We start from the raw sequence: 18,761 nt of genomic DNA, 5'->3' as shown, positions 1-18,761 counted from the left end.
TACAGTAGTGAGCCACTGAAATTTCTCCCATTTCTCTACTTTAACCAATGAAATGATCCCTCAGTGTTTAGGGCGGTGCTTAGAACTCTGAGCGGAAGCATGGACTGAATCGAATGACCTATGAAAGTCTCCGGCCTAGTGCTGCGTGTGACGAAAGTGTGTACAGCGTTAGCGTGCCCCAGATAGTTGTGTAGTTTTAGCGAACAACTTTCTGCTCGTCCCTGCATACCACAATGCTGAAGTGCAGAACTGTGTGGAAAAAGTTGGCACCATTGGCCAGGAACTCCTCAACTTTATGTCATCAGAATGCGAAAAGAGCAGGCAAGTAGGATTTGCTAGCTACAGTACGTTGCTGTTGACGCTGGCCGGCTAGCCACGTTAGCTAGGTGGGATGACGGAATATATAACTCCTTGTCATGGATGTAAACGTTAACGTTACTGCCCAAAGCTTCAGCAGTTTGTGCATTAAATCAAGCAATATCTCCAACCGACAACCATATCTTGAAATGTCAACCAATGTCATTACGTTTGTTTAGACTAGATGCAGGTTTCTCGTAAAACGACACTGCACGGATAGGACAGTAGCATTTGGACACTGGCAGAGAGAGGTCCACATGGTGTAACACTAACCTCGTAATCATTTTTTAATAAATTCTACAGGCCAGACGTAAGACTGCCGATTTGATAACAAATTAAATTCTAAGTCATGGTTTAAAAACGGATGCTCTCGGCCCCGACATCCTGCCTAACCTACTACAGTAGCAGCCAGATGCCAGGCTTTAATGTTAGCCAACAATATTTGTTAGCGCACGAAAGCTTTGTTATTTACCCGCCAACTAACTGGGTGAGTGTGTACATTAAACGGGTTGTTATATTATTTTATTTACACACAACAATGCATCCGTTTCTTTTTATGTTGGGTGGTCAAATTTGTCCTGCAGTCGTCATCGCTAAGTTAGAAGTTTGAACAAATAAAGTTGTGTGTCAAGTGTAATCGCCGCGTTGGCAACATATATTATAGGCAAAAACGTTCCATGCACTAGGTAAGGCACATTCTACACACAAATTGTTGTATGCCAACTATTAAGTCAGCGGTCGTACGTTTGCGTCAATCCAAGGTCGTTCACGAAATCCCATGGTGGTCACTAGGGCCCCCTGACCTCCGCCAGTGGGAAAGCATCGGCTTTGGCCCTGTGTTGACATGACAGCACAGTTATGAAACGCACATGCTTTTTCTTCATTCCGCTTTTATATGTTTAATGAGTGATATGTCATCCTGCTGAGGTTTAGAAACGTGTACCTTACCACATTGTGCGCTTTCTATGTACATGAAGACAGCTGTTACCTCCCCCTCCCCCAAATTCTTCAGCTCATGCGGGCACCCATGCACTTCCAGGTAGCCTTATGTGGCCTGTCACCAGGACATATAGCTTTCATGTCTCCAGGCTACAGTACAGTACATCTCAAACCTATGTATTAAAAGTGTTTTCATTTCACACCCTATAATGGCGATTGGCTTATGAATACAACACTGTTTTATCTCCATAGAAGTAGAATGACATATGAGATAGAACATTAAAAAAAACAGCAACATGAAAGGTGTAGCCTTGGTCACAGTAGAGACACACATCCTTGGTTACTGTCTGCTTCAACCCTCTCTAGTATAGATAATTTACCAATTCACAACTAAAAGCTCATCTTACAGCTCGTAACCCAGATCTCGGTGTACAAAGCCAGATTGGTGAAGAATGCCAGTCTGTGCTCTGTCAGAGTGTAATGCTTTTGCTGTGACATGACTGATTGACATACATTTTTTCCATGGCAGTGTTGAGGAGTGAGAGGAGGCCAGCTCTTCTCCAGAGCGCCCAGATGTCTGCCGGCCCATCTGGGGGAGGTGGGCCTAACAACAACACTTTATACGTCGTCCTTGTCGGAGCCACATGTTTAGGGGGAGTTGCATATGTAAGTATCACTGTGTTTCCATGCACACCATATTCCGTTTACGGACCATACTGTGGTTATGGCAATATTAAGAATGATATGTTTCCATGTCAAGCAGAAACGGGAATATTTCCGTTTACATGTTAATTGCCATATTCTGAATAAACCAGTGAGATGCGGTAGAAGTAGTATCTGCATCATGATGCAGAATTGGTGGATTTGGCCAGATTTACATTATTCTGAATAAAACTGGAATATGATTTTCATGGAAATGTTGTCAATCTTTCCTTGTGAGTCCTGAATGTGGTCCAACAGCTGATAGCGAGTGCTTTTATTCCAATCTCATATTCCCCACAGTACAATCCTTATAGTTATTTTAGCTCTAGTTTTCAAGTTAGCATTTCCAAATACATTATTGAGATATTAGTATTAGTATTTAAGTGAACTGTCTATGTTTGTAATTGTAATGTCTGTTATGACATTACACCACCCCCGTTCATATCCTTGTTCCAGGCTTATAGTACGTTACGAGGAGACAAGCAGAGGTATCAGGACCGGCTCACAGAAATTGCCTCCAGACCAAACAAAGAAACAGAAATAAATACAGGTGAGGATCAAAATAGTCATTCATGTAGTCGGAGCTGCCATACCTCCAGAAGTAAACCTATCAATATCCTTTCGCTGTGTCATTGAACTGATGAAATGTCCCTGTAGTGTTGTTGAAAACCCTGCTATGTTCTGTTAGATGCTAGCTCATCTGGCAGTTTATGTGATTCAGCAACTTAGCATAGCGGTAGAATGTGTATACTTGGCACTGCATGCACATTTCTGTCCTTTTGGACACAGAATACAGCAGTAGGAAACGGTCAAAGTTGATTAGGGCAATGTCTGTCAACAGAATGTGAACAGGCCTGAAAGGAAGGATTGCTCTTCCCAAATGGAAAAAACCTTGCCATGGACACAGAGCAGTCTATACACAATAATTTGCCCTAATTTAGCAATGCATCCTAAATGTCATCATTGCATGAGTTGATATATAGCCTAAACATTTCTATGGTTCTCATAAATTAGTCAATGAAAGTATACTCATGGACCAGTTTGAAATAATATTTTTTAGTTCTATCGTCACACTTCTAACACATGATTATTTCTCTGCTGATGACCGCATTTGCCATAGCATGAACTTTCTCAGGCAGGGTGCATCCCTGAATCTGGATTGCTGATGTCTGCGTTACAAATGGATGAATGATTGATGTAGCCCATGTTATACAGTCTTCAACCAGCCTCATTCAGTCTATCCTGCAGTAAAGCAAACTGTACTACTGTTCCTCACCTGTGGTGTGATTGAGCAGCATATAGCCTCAAACAAAAAGAGACATTTTCAGTATTCTGCAGCTGGTTTATTGCCTGTTTTGGGTGTTAAAAGTGGACAAAAGCAGTCAGCACAATCATCTAATGTTATTTTTTGTTTTTGTGTTTGTCTTGCAGCTGCTCCAGAAGCCACAAAAGGTGAGCGGTTGTTTACCCATCAAAGACTAATTGACATCAATTCTCTGCCATGTTTTGTCAGCAGCTAGTATTATGCTCTTATTCTGGTGAGGCATAGACATATAAGAATCACATTTCATGCAACATGTGACGTGACCAAAAAACACATGCTCAGTACTATTGCCCTTAATTGCCATGTTATTTGCTGTGAATAGATACACACATAGCATACAAAATGCATTTAGACTTAAATTGCATCAATACGTTATCCACAAATGACCTTTAGTCAGTTAATTGTACGCCAAAAACATTTGATAACTGCTGTGAGTTTAGTTATTTTTCTTTTGTTTCTTGAAGCAACATGGACACATTTCAAGAACATTTCCATTTCCAAGATAACAATGTTAAAATTAATGAATGAAAACTACTCTTGCTTGCCTTACGTTATGGTTTTGTGAACCAGCTGAAGTAGTCTGATCCACAGGTATATAAAATGTAACTTCTAATGTCAGTTTTCAGAGTAACCTGAATCACAGCGTGGTTGACCTACATTAAATCATGTCCGCTTTATCTCATTGTATCTCCCCATCCCTGCTTAAGCTGATGCTCATAGTCACTGTAGCTCATCTTGCTAAGCTTCTCCAAGACTTAAGCCTGAGATGTTTCACTGTCTTTCTCACCTTCTATTCATTTTATTGCCAGTAAGTGCTATTTTGCAATGCCCTAGTTACACTCAAGGCTTATGGGTCACTTTTGGGGATCTTTTCTTTTGCCAGTAGACAAAGACCTTAACAATTCAGTAGCTGTGGCTCTGTAGTTGAGTATGAGAGGCATGTGCCTGGTGTCGGATGGCTCCACAGGGATGCATCAGTGGCTGTTTTAAGAGGATTAAAGGCGTTCACTTACCAGGGCTAACATGCGCCAAACGCAGAGAGACTCAACACCGTGGAAGGAACGTAGGCACACCTTCCAGCCATTAAAAATCATTTAAATGACCGTTCATCAACCATGGTGACTTTTTAAAGTCTACACCCTTTATAATTACACAGTTGCTCTGATAACATTGGTGGGATGTCGTTATTTGAACAATATTCAGGATATTAAGCAGGTGAGGTCAGGTCAGTGTTCTTATTGCAATAAAAAAAACTTGATAAAAAGCCTAGTCCCAATTACACAGGCCCCTCTTACTGGTATGGCTACAGATTTGGACAAATAAAGGCTTTGGGGCTCATGTACAAAGCATACGTACACACAAAAATGTTGGGTAACACTTTAATGTGTCGCTGTTACAGTGTACGGTGACCTACCTAGTTAGGTACAGTGGTACAACTTGTGTAACAACATGTACTGTACTAGCAGCATTGCATTATGTATTTGTGGGTACCTACCTACATATAGTTGTTACATTGTAATACACAATGTTTTAGTATGAAGTCTTTGTACATGAGGCCCCTGGTCTGATGTTCAGGGAGGTTTTTTTGGTTGTATAACCCTTTGTAAAAGCCCACCAGATTGCTCGATTGAGCTATTTCTGTGCTGCTTAGATCACACAGAAGTTAGAGTAGACTGTCAATATGGACTTCTGTCAATATGGACACACCATATGCATTGTTAAATCAGTTAGTCACCACAATTCAAGCATTCAGTTAATTTTACAGAAACCATGAGCACTAAAGTAGGCTACAGTCAACAATGGTAAAGATTATTTATACTGTTGAGTATGGTTGAGTACTGCAAATGAAGCAAATAAAAGCCAGGCTATTCATGTTTTTTACGTTATATCATTTGTAACTTGCTAAAATTGTAATTCATTTGAAGATACTAGGGTATTGTAGACATATCCACCACCATTATATTTTAAACAAAAAACGAATGCCATCTAAAGTAAGAAGCCAGTAGAGTTTAGGAAAGAACGCCAGTAGAGTTTAGGAAAGTTGTGGAAGACGCTTTCTAGCCGTGTGATGTGTGATCTCTCATCATGATAAAGAGCTCGCTGAGGAGGCTTCTGAGCCTCAGTCAGTGGCCGATGTGGAGAGTGCCCCGTCCACACCCCCAGAGGAACCCTCTCCATCTGCGGAACCACCAGCGGAACTCCCCTCAGGTTCTATTAAACGAGTTCTGGAACCTCTACCCAGAACTTGCCAGCATCTTCCCTGTCACCATGTCTCACCAGTGTCTGTGTTAGCTGAAAAAGAGAATTCAGAGAACTTTTTTCGCATCCAAACAGCATCCACGTGGGTTGGGGTTAGGGGTGCATGCTGCTTTGAGATGCATGTGCATGTGACATCTAAATGCTTGTTTTCCTCTTCCTTCATGTACAGTATGGTACCACCATATCCTACATGGTTCAATGTTTCCTTTGCATCTTACCTGTGCAATTTTCAGTCTTTTCAATTTCACTCACACCATTCTTTGTCATGGTCTTGTATATTTCGCTCCAGCATGTTCTTTCAAAAACTCCACTGACATCCCTCACCCAACTACAATTTAGCACACGAAGGAACTTCTTGAACAAATGCTAGTTTGAATAAGGTTAAAATGGTAAAGAGTCTGGATCTCTGAGAGGATTGGTCTGATGTCCTTAAACATGGTTGGTTTTGAGGGTACGTCTGTGAAGTTTGCCCACTATGTGTTTCTCCTCGTATCCATGCTCAAAGTGTCCTTTCTACACCACAAACCCAAGTGCAACTCACTTGTCTCCTCGCCCGTGTCACTTGTCAAACTTTCCATTACAAACGTCTATTCTTGGTCATTGTAGTCACCATACTTTTCTTCCTGTTCACACATGCCCTTGGCATCTTTTGCTAACCCTGGTATGCAAAATGTTTTCACAAGAGTGCATTTAAGACCTTTATCTTGATGACCGGCTGTTGTGTTTTTGTTTTGATCAGCATCAATCTCATTTTTCTCGCCTTTCTGAAAGTCTAAAGCATACTTTTTGGTTCACATGAAGACTGCTTGGCAGCATTTGAAAACCTGCATTTACCCCTGACAGAAGCAGAAATATCGGAGCCTGTCTTGGCTGAAGTATCAGAATCTCCCTCTGGTACAGCAGAGAGTGGTAAGAGTAGATTTTTCCAGAAGATGTGAAGTCTACATCAATGTAATTGTATGAATAAAAATTACATGTGGTAATTTTGAGCTGGAATGAAAATTAGTGTTCCAAGAAGATTGGTAGTGATCTGGAAATGGGATTGGCAACTTTTTTTTTTACGGAATGCCGTTATTCTTGTGCTCAGCAACTGGTGTAGAAGTTGTGACCAGTGAAATACCACCCACAGCGGATCCCGGGAAGAGTGGTAAGAAACGTTAATACAGTGAAGAGTCTCGAGCCTCCTCCTTTTGTTTTTTTTTCCCCGCAATAATTCTGGAATCGGATTGTTTTGTTAGAGCCCCAAGAAGAGGCAACACCTGTACAGTCTGAAGAAATGCCTATTGTGGAGTCACCTGAAAGTGGTAAGACAAAGTGACCCTGACTGGAAGATGTGTATATTGTGGAAGCTCCGCCCCCCCCTACCTTGTCGGTGGTGATTAAACAATACTCCATCATTCATGGCAAAGCCCCCCCAGCAGAATCAGATGCTCCTGAGCCTGTGGTGGCAGAAGCAGTGGAATCCATTCCAGAATCCATTCCGGAAGCCATTGCAGAAGCTGCTCAAGAAGCCGTATTGGAATCTGTCAGTGAACCTGCGCAAGATTCTATACCAGCAGCCCTACCAGAGCAGCCAACCGTGCAGGCTGAAGCAAGTGGTAAGAATGAATGAAAATGAAGATGGGTTTCTTCCCAGGGCCTTCTATCGTTTCCATTTTTACATTTGGCCATTTTTACTTTTGATTTTGTTCCCTTTTTTTGACACATCAATGCTTACACCTAACAATGAGTTTGGAAAAGATTAACCAACCCTACCCCCTGTAACTGCAACCAAAAAATTGGAGATTCATCAGCTCAGCAATCAAGAGTCTATTGTGTTTTCACCAATAACAGAGTCAGTAACCGAGAAGAGCTCAGAAGAACCTGTTGCGACAAGTGGTAAGACCATGTGATTGTGAAAGATGAGGATTTCATTTTTTGTCATTTTTGCCTGAGTGGCTTCCAAACAACTTCCCCATGTTTTTTCCGCCAATGTGCTTATGGATAGAGCCCATACAAGAGCCACCATTGGAAACACCGGCACCGGAGCCAAGTGAACCTTCCTCCTCTCCCGCTGTTGTAGAAAGCGGTAAGAGCAGTCGGGAATAGCGGTCATCTTCATCAGTCTTTGTGGAATTTTAGTCCCTTTTCTGTGTGGAATTTGGAGATTTAACTCTTTAAATATTTCTCTCCCTTCCCAAACCGTTTTGGGAAACCCTACTAGCGGAAGCGATTCCAGTAGCTGTAGCTGAAAGCACGCCTGAGGTGTCTGCTGAGCAGATAGCGCCACCTGTGGCCGAGAGTGGTAAGGGCCCTGCTGCTATTGCGGCATGGGGAAAAAATAAACCCTCCCTTCAAGATAAAACACATTCCCTCTCCTCCGTTTCTCCTCAATACCGGTTTCACAATACCCCACTTTCAAGGATAAAACCCTACTGGTAATGTTAATTGTAAGTGGTGCGAGCACTCTCACATAGCATACGAGATGGAATTCCTATTGATGGATTCACTATTCCTCCACTTGCTTTTCCTTTTTTTCCCCTGTGCCAAGGTTTACGGATAATCGCTAAGTGCTCACACATGGTGGATTACTATCTAGATTTTGAAGAAATGATCCCTTACGTTTCTACTTCTTTCTCAAGGTTCATGGTGCTGAAGGATTGTAAGGTTAAAGCTAATTGCTCACACATGGGTACCCCTCTTTCTTCACCCATACAGAGTGAAGACACACAGACAAGGTGTGGAGAGCTGTCACTCATCGTAGTGATGGCAGTTAGCAAAGCAGCCAATGTGCGCTGTTAACATTGTGCTTGTCTTTCTGTCCCCCCTCCACCCCTAATCTTTAGCACCCCCCGCCCCCACGCCAGCAGCAGCACCTGTGACGCCAACACCTGCTCCTGCAGCCCCCACAAAGCCCGCTCCCCCCGCTCCGGTGCCTGAACACGCTCCCTACCTCCTGATTGGTGGAGGCACTGCCTCTTTCGCAGCGGCCAGGTCCATTCGGGCGAGGGACCCAGGTGCCAGGGTAAGCAGAGCTGTGCTTCTCATCGCACGCAACTTGCAGTGTTTTTGCAGTGTTTTTTTTTTTTTTCTAAGCGAGCAGGGATTGTGGGGAAAGCCTGTGTGTCCACCTGTGTCAGGAGTCGGCTAATTTCAGACACTTATTCCACCGCATTGCTAGGCAGAGAGTGTGCGAATCTGGCCCGATTTTAGCCAACAATATGTTGTGTAGATTGACCAGGCTGACAGTGCCCAATTAGAGGACATAACCGTCAACGTTTCAGCTATCCTACTGGATTTCTGGCATGTCAGAAATTGTTTCTTTCTTGCAATGGGAACAGTCGAACATATAGCAATCACATTCAATTGAAATGTGTAGTGAGTTACTGCGTTGTATGTGACTGGAAAAAAAATTACACTGTGTTTGATCTGGCAGCTTGAACATAGATGGTAATAGTTTCAGTTGTTATACTGTATGCCAGAGAGTGCAGAAATTATGACTTATATTACTGAAAGTGTAATCCCAGGCTTAACCTGGGTCCATCATTGATTTTATAGAAATAAAAATGAAACCACCGCCAAACAAGACAGTACTGACAGCCACTGTTTTAACACCAATGGATGTGTTTGCTATTGAACACATTACCTGAAAACTATTCATTATGTGAACCTATATGTAACTCCTCAATATGTATTGCATGCATGTGAGCCAGATTGCTAAGTATAGTGTGTTTGCACAGGTGCTGATTGTCACAGAAGAGCCAGATCTCCCTTACATGCGACCCCCTCTCTCCAAAGAGCTGTGGTTCTCCGATGACCCAGAGGTGACTGAGTCACTGCGCTTTAAACAGTGGAATGGCAAAGAAAGGAGGTGCGTGTGTTTGCATGGTCCGTGTGGCTGTATAGCAAGGGTGTGGGTCTGTGTGTGTGTGTGTGTGTCATGGAGCTTTCTGGACGCTCTTGTGACGACTTGTTATTTTGAAAAAGTGCTTTTGCAAGGCCTTAAGGTTAATGAAATGAAACTGGCAGATGACATAGTTACATACTGAAGTGGAAAAAGGTTAAGGCAGCTGCATCCCTTAGAGGTAATTGTATGTATTCTGCATATAGGATTGTGTGTCGGCGGATTAGTTTCAAGTATACAATGTTTTGCTTCAAAGTCATATAGACTAATGATGAGATAAAGTTGAAGACCTACTTGCCCCTTTTGTCCTCATGTCTCCTGGGTTTAATGATCTAACATACGCTGTTGGCGCTGTTTTGTGACTGTGTACGTTCTGTTCTTGTCTTTATTCCAGTATTTTCTTCCAACCGCCCTCTTTTTACGTTGACCCTATTGAGCTGACCAAAGTGGAGAATGGCGGTGTAGCAGTCTTGACGGGGAGGAAGGTAATTGAAGGAGAATTTTTTTCATTTTTCATCCACAAGGACAATTGAAGAGTGAAACACAGTTACCAGTAAATCAGTTTTATTGAATAAGCTGTTGAGTTGACATTGACTTGTGTGAGTTTGCATTTCATGTACAGTACATTTTGTGCATGTGCCATTTACATCAAATGTAACAATCATTTTTATAAGCATGAGTAGTTATGGTTCAAGGTGCTAGTATTTATGGTACATAGCCGTTTCAAGGCCCTCAGCGGGAATTAATATTTATAGAATATTTATAATATTTATAGTATTTAGTCTTTTCATGCAGTGGGTATGTTTGTGGAGTGGCATAAATAAATTGCATTTGTTTGTGATGCAGGTGGTGCACATGGATGTGAGGGGAAACAAAATAAGATTACAGGATGGTGCAGAAATCACCTACGACAAATGTTTGATTGCCACAGGTGAGACAGAAACACACACACACACACACACACATACACACACACACACACACATACACACACACACGCATACACACACACACACACACACACACACACACACACACACACACACACACACAGCTGTTGTATAGATTGATACATGGATACATCATGTTGGATTAGCTGTACATAAATGATTGTCACTAGATGACAGTATTTATAATGTTTTATGTGTTTTCTTCTACTCCCCCTCTGTCTAGGTGGCATTCCACGCAATTTGCAGGTGATTGAGAGAGCAGGAGATGAGGTGATGCAGAGAACAACACTGTTCAGAAAGGTGAGTGGATGACGCACTGCCTCAACTCATGTCCTGTCCTTGCATATGATCTATTAAGTGTTTCAGCTTAGTTACACCTGCTTCTATGGGGTAATACATGTTGCAGCAGTAACAAACAGTTGCACAGGGCATTCACACAGACGGTGTGTATTTGGTCAGTGGTTTACCTTACATCAGTCACTATGAAAGACTGGTTACACTTTACTTGAGGGTATCTACATAAGAGTGACATGACACTGTCATGAATGTGTCGTAAACATTATAAACAAGTGATTACGGTTTATGACATAACGCTTCTGTCATTAAGGTTTTTGTCATGACCGGCTAGGGTTAGGGTTAGGGTTTGGGTTCATGTGTTATGACCGTATCATGTCACTGTTATGTATATGCGTTCAAGTAAAGTTTTACCGAAAGGCTTTAGCTCAACATTCTTCTGAAGTTCTTCTCGTCAGCAATGCTTAGCAACTAATGCAGGCGATGTGATCGTTTCTTGGGGTGAACATTTGGTCACTAAAATAAAGACGAGAAAGGTGTCATCCTCTTGTGCATTGCACACACATGGGCAGGGCTCCAGACCAAATGCAACCAAATGCTTGCATTTTGTGACCAGTTTTTGAGACAAATGACTGCAATTAAAATGGAAATATCTTAGGACCTATCATTTATATATTTGTACCTAAGTCACATTGTGTGAGAAACTAGGCATAAAAACAGGAATGACCTGAAGGAGTTTATGTGCCTTAGATATCGCAAAAACTTTGTTAGTACATTGTAATTTCTGCATTTTTTACCAAAGCTATTGCTCCTACAGTTTTCGTTTACAGTAATTTCCTGTATATTAGCAGCATTGTGTATAAGCCTCAGGACCGTGTGATATGCAAGTTAAGAGGAACAAAACCATATTAATACCATATTAACTGTCCCAAGTTAGGGAAACTGAGGAAACTTTGCAAAATCAATGTACGGTATAAGCCGTGGCTACAGTGTTCAGTGTTACAGTACTCCTAATAAAAAAGTCCTAATAAAAAAGTTAGTCTGGATCCTTGGTGGGTCTACATGTGACCACCAGGGAGCACTGTTGGGCAATGAGCATGGTGATGGAAGTGCTGTCTGTTCAGTTGGCATCTGTCCTTGATGTTCCTCTGAAAAGACGTGGCATTGACACACAGCATTAAAAAGCTGATTTAAAGCTGAACTAAAACATTTATAGTCATACCATTTGTCTGTGTATGTGTGTACGCTTTCTAGGTTGAAGACTTCAAATCCTTGGGAAAGGTTTCGCGAGAAATCAAGTCTGTCACCATTATCGGTGGAGGGTTCCTGGGCAGTGAGCTGGCCTGCGCCTTGGGAAGGAGATGTAAGCTGAATTCTTTAACATGCATTAAATTTACATTTAACCTGACCTACCCATCCTCATGGATTAAAATGCAATGCATGCTTCGAAAAGCCCATGTTTGAAGGAGACAGAAATAGCCATGCCTGTCAGTTGTACAATGTAGTACAACATGGACTGTACACTGTAGACCTCTGTACACACAGTTTTAAGTGCTGTGGTTGAGGGTTTGTGTCTACTGTAGCCATTTATTAACAGGTTAGCTGTTTTCATGCAGAAAATCCTCATGGTTCGCATGTAAGGGATAATCAACGACGCGCCGTGCGTTTCTAGGAAAATAATGCACGTTCGAAGTGGTAATAAGGACCCGACGCCGCAGGCGGAGGGGACTTTACACTTCGATAAGTGCATTATTTTCCTAGAAACGCATAGGGCGCGTAGTTGATTATCCCGCTTATACCACTGCTACTATCACTTTAGTTTATATTGCCGCTGTCTTAGATACAACGTTTTTACCGTTACATTCACATTGGCGAATTAATATTCAAGTGTAATAAGCCCAAAAGAAGGGAACTACTTCATAGCCGTGCGGTATATAGAAAAATAATGCACGTTCCAAATAGCGCATCACAATAGGACATTTGACTAAGCAGTGGTATAATTACATTTATGTATCTCCCCTATAGCATGTTGCTCTAAAAATAACCGGTACAGACATCAGGTGTGTGAGTCCTCCAGCATGGTCTCTTCATGTCTCCTCTCCCTTTACAGCTGAAGACCTGGGTCTGGAAGTCGTCCAGATGTATCCTGAGAAGGGCAACATGGGTAAAGTGCTGCCAGAGTACCTGAGTAACTGGACGACAGCAAAGGTCAGAAAAGGTGAGAGTGTTTCGTTCTCTCCGAGTTTCTGGCAAAATGGGATCTGGTTGGTGGAGATGGAGAATGTAGAATGTTTCGGGCTATAACATGCATACATTCAGTTCCATACCCCGACAGAGTGCTCGGAGTGGTTCCTTTCTAAGGCCTCTCTGGATGGTGTTAGAGTCTTCCCTAGGCAGTCTGACCTTTAAGTGTCAGTTAGCGTTTTCTGTGTTTTGGTTTGTCCGGCATTGCCTTGCGCAGCGCCCTAAATGAAATGACCTGCATGACTGATTCAGCGACCTGTGGTTTGACCTTTCACAGAGGGGGTGAGGGTCATCACAGAGGCCGTGGTGAAGAACGTGAGTTTTAAGAATGGAAAAGTGGAGATTAAGCTGAAGGACGGACGTACGGTAAGACCACGTCGCAAAGTCACCTGCCATTCGGTTACAGTGCAGCTCCTGTCATCTTTCACAAGAGTACTGATTTGCTTGTTCCACGTGGGCTTCTGTAGGTCAAGACGGATCACATAGTAGCTGCTGTTGGCTTGGAGCCCAGTGTTGAGTTGGCCAAATCAGCTGGACTGGAAGTGGATGCTGACTTCGGAGGCTACCGTGTCAATGCTGAACTCCAGGCCCGATCAAACATTTGGGTGGTGGGTATTTTAGCCTAACTTCCTGTTAATTAGGGTGAGCTGTACTCAAGATGCACTGATAGCTGTACACTTTTCATTGCTTTGAACACAAACTGTCATGGTTAATTAAAGCAGCCCTATAGAGTTATTTCTTACCTTAAAATAATATCTCAAATAATTTTGAAGGCACTCTTAATAGAGCGAATGGCACTTCTGCTGCACTCTGAGTAGGTTGTATCATTTGTAATATGGACTGAAGAAGTCCTAGTAAGCTCATAGGTGGAGTTAGCCAGCTAGCGATGTGCATAGATTGAGCCTACAAACGATGACAGAAAAATATCTGATCGTGAAAAGTCGCCAATTCCTCAGATTATGTTTGAGAGCTCACATTGAAATGATAGACGGATAGATTTTTAAAGCTGTAAGTTGGGTAATAAGTGCATTGCAGTATGATCTGTGTTGATGTGTGTGACTGACCCTCTCCTAGGCTGGTGACGCGGCGTGCTTCTACGACATCAAACTGGGCAGGCGGCGGGTGGAGCACCATGACCATGCAGTGGTCAGTGGACGCCTGGCCGGCGAGAACATGACCGGGGCCAACAAACCCTACTGGCACCAGTCCATGTTCTGGTACGTCCTCCTCAGTCCCCCATGCCTACTTTACATCAGACAATGCACTGCATACAGTATACAGCACCCCCCCCCCCCCCCCCAAAAAAAAAAGTGTTACGCAAACGTAATGTCACTAATAGCATATTTTATTTAATGGATTTGACACCCTTTAGAAATATAATTAATGGGAATTCCGGTTACAATTTAGTTCCTGAGTTGTGGTAAATGGAAGTGGGAAGCGATCAGGAAAACAGAAGCAGACAAAAATAATAAATGGTTACGATATTAAAGAATCCATGATTTTTCATCAGTTTGAAAATAGTTAGGCCTACAAAGACGACCTTGCAGGCCGTCTGCCACTGGTATACATACATGGTCATAATGATGTGATGCTACTGTGCAGATAAGGTGTGTGTCATCGTTAATCGATGACTGTTTCATCCCTTGACATGTCAAAAGATAAACCTCAAAGTACGTCACTTGTTTATTGAGTCTCTCATCAGCATCCACCAACATTGTTTCGGTGCATCTGTGTAGGACTCAACTGAATGGGTCATAGTGCAGTAGAGATGGGCTGATTAAAGTCTCTGGTATAATATAAGGGTTAAGGGGACGATCTGACATGCTGAGCTTTGGAGGAGGGCTAAGAAAGGTCTCTGAAGGGTTCAAGAGGAGTGTTTGTAATTTACATTGTTGACGCATACATCGTCTCCAGGGTGGCAAGAGCAGTGACCTATATTTACGCCCCATGTTGTTTTCTCATGTCACTGTCATCTCTGCATACGCCGCTTGGAGCTACCTCATTTGTGTGTGTGTGGTGTGTGTGTGTGTGTGTTCCGGCTAAAGGAGTGATCTGGGTCCAGATGTTGGATATGAGGCCATTGGTATTGTTGACAGCAGTCTACCCACCGTGGGTGTATTTGCCAAAGCCACAGAGAAAGACACCCCCAAAGCGGCAGCTGAGAAGTCAGGTATACCACAGCCACCGCACCGTTCTCTCATTCTTCCTAGTTTCTCAGTGGCTCTGTTCTTTAGGAGAGTATGTAACTCTTACTGTATCTAACGCAGACACACACATGCTTGCAAAATCAGCAGTAAATGTTTAATAAGAAAGCAGAAAAAATATGTTTGGAAATAAAATGTACATTTGTTGTATGTGTGTGTACACATGTGTGGTACTCATCAGTGGCTAGAGTTCATCCATAAATACCATGCTCTGTTTAAACCTTTAGTCATCTCCTTGTCGCTCTCTCTCAAAAACACTTTGTCTAGCTACATTATAGTGCACAAAACATCGCAGCACGACCTCATGCTGTATTTAAAACCTCTCGGACTCTCTGAATTCTGCAGGAACTGGGATCCGCTCGGAGAGTGAGACGGAGGCAGTGGCCGTGAGTGTGAAGCCTGGGACCGCCGCACCGCCGTCTCCCACACACCAGAAGGACGACTACGGCAAGGGGGTCATCTTCTACCTGCGAGACAAGGTGGTAGTGGGAGTCGTCCTGTGGAACGTCTTCAACAGAATGCCCATTGCCAGGAAGGTCAGTAACAGTAACGGCTTTGTGCTACATATTTTACTTCCTGTTCTAATGCAGCTCACTGGTGGAGCAAGGTAGGATATAACCCTAAGGTCAAGGGTTGAGTGTCTAGCGCGCGAACACAGTGGTCGAAGACACTGGTCAAACTATAAATCTCTACTGTAAGTCACTTTGGCTCTCTAAATGAATAAAAGGAAGTGAATTAAACCCTCATGGCTGTCATAAACCACACTCTTACTGAGAAGAACTGGGAGTGCAGTGATGGTCACACACAGCCAATGGATGAGCAGCCTGTGACTTGCCAGCCCCATGACCTTGGCTGCTGAACCAGCTGAGCCACAAGAGCACATAATTAGGCACTTGATAATCATTAGAAGCTTCCAAATGTCGCCCGGAATTAGAACACGTCAAACTGATCCTGTGGCGTGGCAATGGGAATATCAGCGGATCACCATGACAACCGTTCTGCTAAATGGCAATGTGTCAGTTCTGCTCAGCGTGATCACGGGGATGCAGCATCATAAAATATGGGTCAGATTTGACACTCCACTGCTCAGAATGTTATGTTTATGGAATGTTCAAACGCTGTTCAAGTTTGTGTTTGTCCCCTTCGCTGTGTGAGCAGACTCGACTAAATCACCGATATCACAGAATTTATTGCTAGAGTTCAATTTTTGAAAGTGTGGGGTTTTTTTTTTTAGATATATGTACTGGTAGGTGAAATTTTCCAACAACAGCTTTTTTCCTGTTCTATAATGGCTTTAGTTATACAAAACTATTACACAACTGGCTTGTGCTAATTTTGCCCTGAGTATTTGTCTTGGTTAATGAGGCTATGATTATTTAGTATGGCTGGTAGGTGTGCAGGAGCGCTGAAGTGAAAGAGCTGGACAGAAAAGTCTGAGCCAGTTGTCTGATCATTTCTGGTCAGAGATGGGGGGGAGGGGGGGGGGGAGGGGGGAACTTTAAGAATATGTTCATTCTTCATTAGCTCTTAACATTTAAAACAAATATTGTAAATTGCGAGGGCTGAGAACCAAAGGGGCGTAAGTGACATTTCACCAACTTTACAGGAGAGCCAAAACAAATCTAACTGCTTCTATATGTTCACAGTTAGAGACCTTTGGTTTTTGTTCAATAACTATATATTTATAAATATTTTACTTCTATAATTGTGTCAGCTAAGAGAGCTCATCAAGAGCTTTCAGGTGATATATATAACTCAATTTTGACCAAAATGTCACTTACGCCCCTTTGGTTCTCAGCCCTCGATTGATTCAAATGCGCAAAAGGTTCTTATTTGGATGTCCCTTATTTGGTTGTCCTGTTTACCAGTTCATGGCCTTTGTGTCTTGTTCTGTTTTAGATCATCAAGGATGGAGAGGAGCATGTGGATCTTAACGAAGTGGCCAAGCTGTTCAACATTCATGAAGACTGAGAAATTGAAAATCGAATCACACACACACACACACACACACACACACACACACACACTTACATACAAACACTAACACACACATACGGGAACCCAAACAGGAAAATGTGGGCCTTGCACGGTCAGTAGTTGTACCTCAAAGTCTATGGCTGCACCCAACAGCACACCTCGGACACCGTCAGTAGAGCCTGGGGATCCTCTGTCCTGTTCTCGTGTGAGGGACGTCTGTTTTTCATATGGTCTATTCATTCGTATTCAGATTCTTTTTTTCCTATGGAGAGCTGTATGAGTATGCAGTCCGAGCACTTGAATCACTGAATGCTGCCCCTCGTCCTTTCCTTGTTTGCTATTCATGTTCGTAATGTCATTGTTTGCGTTGGAAATAATACCATTTGGAAGCAAATGATATTAAGTATTTGAAGCCTACACACAATCTCCCTGTTCACCGCAATAAAGTAAATTATTTTTGAACATAAGTCCTTTTCATTTCCGTCTTTGTGGTTTGAGGTTTATATATACCTGTAATGTAAATGAATGACCTGCTGTGGGAGAAGCATATTTTGTGTCATATTTACCAACAACCCTCATAATGTCTCAAAGACACTAAAATAATGTTTTGTGCAAGTTTTCTTTAAACCAAGTTGTGCAATAGCAATTTCAGAGCTGTGGTCAGTGCAGCAGAGTCCACCAGTTGTGACTTTGCTGGAATGGGGAAAAACAACAGGAAAAGTGGGGAAATTGTTTTTGTTTTTTTAATCTTGATAATTTAAAAAAGAGACATTAATGGGTTGAAAATTTTTGAAAGATTTTCCTCTGCCCTTGTAAAAAAAACTTAAGACATATAAACAACACACTCTAGCTTGTGTTTATGCCGAGTTAACATAAAGGTGCCACTCTCCTCAGTTTCAGTGTAAAGTCGTGGATCCTATGGATCAGAAACGTGCAGAAAGATAACCTTCTCTTGCTCTATTGACTTAATCAGATGCGCGTTGCATGCGTGGGGCCAGAAACCCCATGTGTCGACCCAGACTCCAGTGCTCTAGATTGAGTTGTATCGTCTAACAGAGGCAGTGGTACAACGGTAGACTATGCAACATTGGTGACGGGTGCTGTTCCTCTCCTGTGCCCCTGTAACATTTAAGTGATGCAGCACTCCGTGTGTGTGTGTGTGTGTGTGTGTGTGTGTGTGTGTGTGCCTGGCATCAGACCAGTTAGAGCCCTGGGGAGCTCTTCAAGGGAGACTTCAGTCATCTGCTGGATCTCTTGACTTGGGTAAACAAAAACAAAATTAACTGTTAATCTTCACAGGGCCACAGGGCTGCACATTTATTAATATAGATGAGAGCAGTCTGGTTTCTATGACTGACTGTTTCGCTGTATTGCGAATATGAAGGAGAACACTATGACTGTCTCAGTCAGTGTAATATAATGGGCAGACCATGTTGTGTGTAGAGTGGGTGCTGGGCCATTGAGACATTCACTCATAAGGTGTTTAACATCACCAGTCACGTGAAGGTGTGAGTGGTGAAAGTGAACTGCAAGGTATTGTGAAATATTGGATACCGTAATTTCCCGACTATTAACCGGGGCTTATACATTGATTTTGCTAAATTTCTTTAGCTATGAGATTAACACTG

At 42.6% G+C, this 18,761-nt stretch overlaps 1 protein-coding gene across 3 annotated transcripts; it reads left to right on the top strand.

Moving 5' to 3' along the window:
• Positions 1–110: 110 nt before the first annotated feature.
• Positions 111–17,600, top strand: aifm1 (apoptosis inducing factor mitochondrion associated 1). 3 transcript variants are annotated; one of them, XM_062536513.1, is made up of 25 exons: positions 111–321; positions 1,826–1,962; positions 2,455–2,548; positions 3,430–3,450; positions 5,417–5,530; positions 6,425–6,490; positions 6,669–6,728; positions 6,820–6,885; positions 6,991–7,179; positions 7,415–7,459; positions 7,569–7,649; positions 7,785–7,865; positions 8,407–8,585; positions 9,301–9,431; positions 9,859–9,949; positions 10,311–10,395; positions 10,638–10,714; positions 11,963–12,071; positions 12,819–12,926; positions 13,230–13,318; positions 13,420–13,560; positions 14,027–14,169; positions 14,998–15,122; positions 15,502–15,692; positions 17,056–17,600. In XM_062536513.1, the coding sequence occupies exons 1-25, from the start codon at positions 234–236 to the stop codon at positions 17,125–17,127; spliced, it is 2,583 nt and encodes an 860-aa protein (XP_062392497.1). In that variant the 5' UTR covers positions 111–233; the 3' UTR covers positions 17,128–17,600. The 3 variants fall into 3 exon arrangements, with proteins under 3 accessions (XP_062392497.1, XP_062392498.1, XP_062392499.1); XM_062536514.1 differs by lacking the exon at positions 5,417–5,530 and having other exon boundaries at positions 112–321; XM_062536515.1 differs by lacking the exons at positions 5,417–5,530; positions 6,425–6,490; positions 6,669–6,728; positions 6,820–6,885; positions 6,991–7,179 and having other exon boundaries at positions 114–321.
• The last annotated feature ends 1,161 nt before the right edge of the window (positions 17,601–18,761 follow it).

This window comes from Sardina pilchardus, chromosome 5 (genome assembly GCF_963854185.1).
Source record: "Sardina pilchardus chromosome 5, fSarPil1.1, whole genome shotgun sequence".
NCBI lineage: Eukaryota > Metazoa > Chordata > Actinopteri > Clupeiformes > Clupeidae > Sardina > Sardina pilchardus.
Note: the sequence above shows the minus strand (reverse complement) of the source record. Positions and strands in the feature narration are given on the sequence as shown.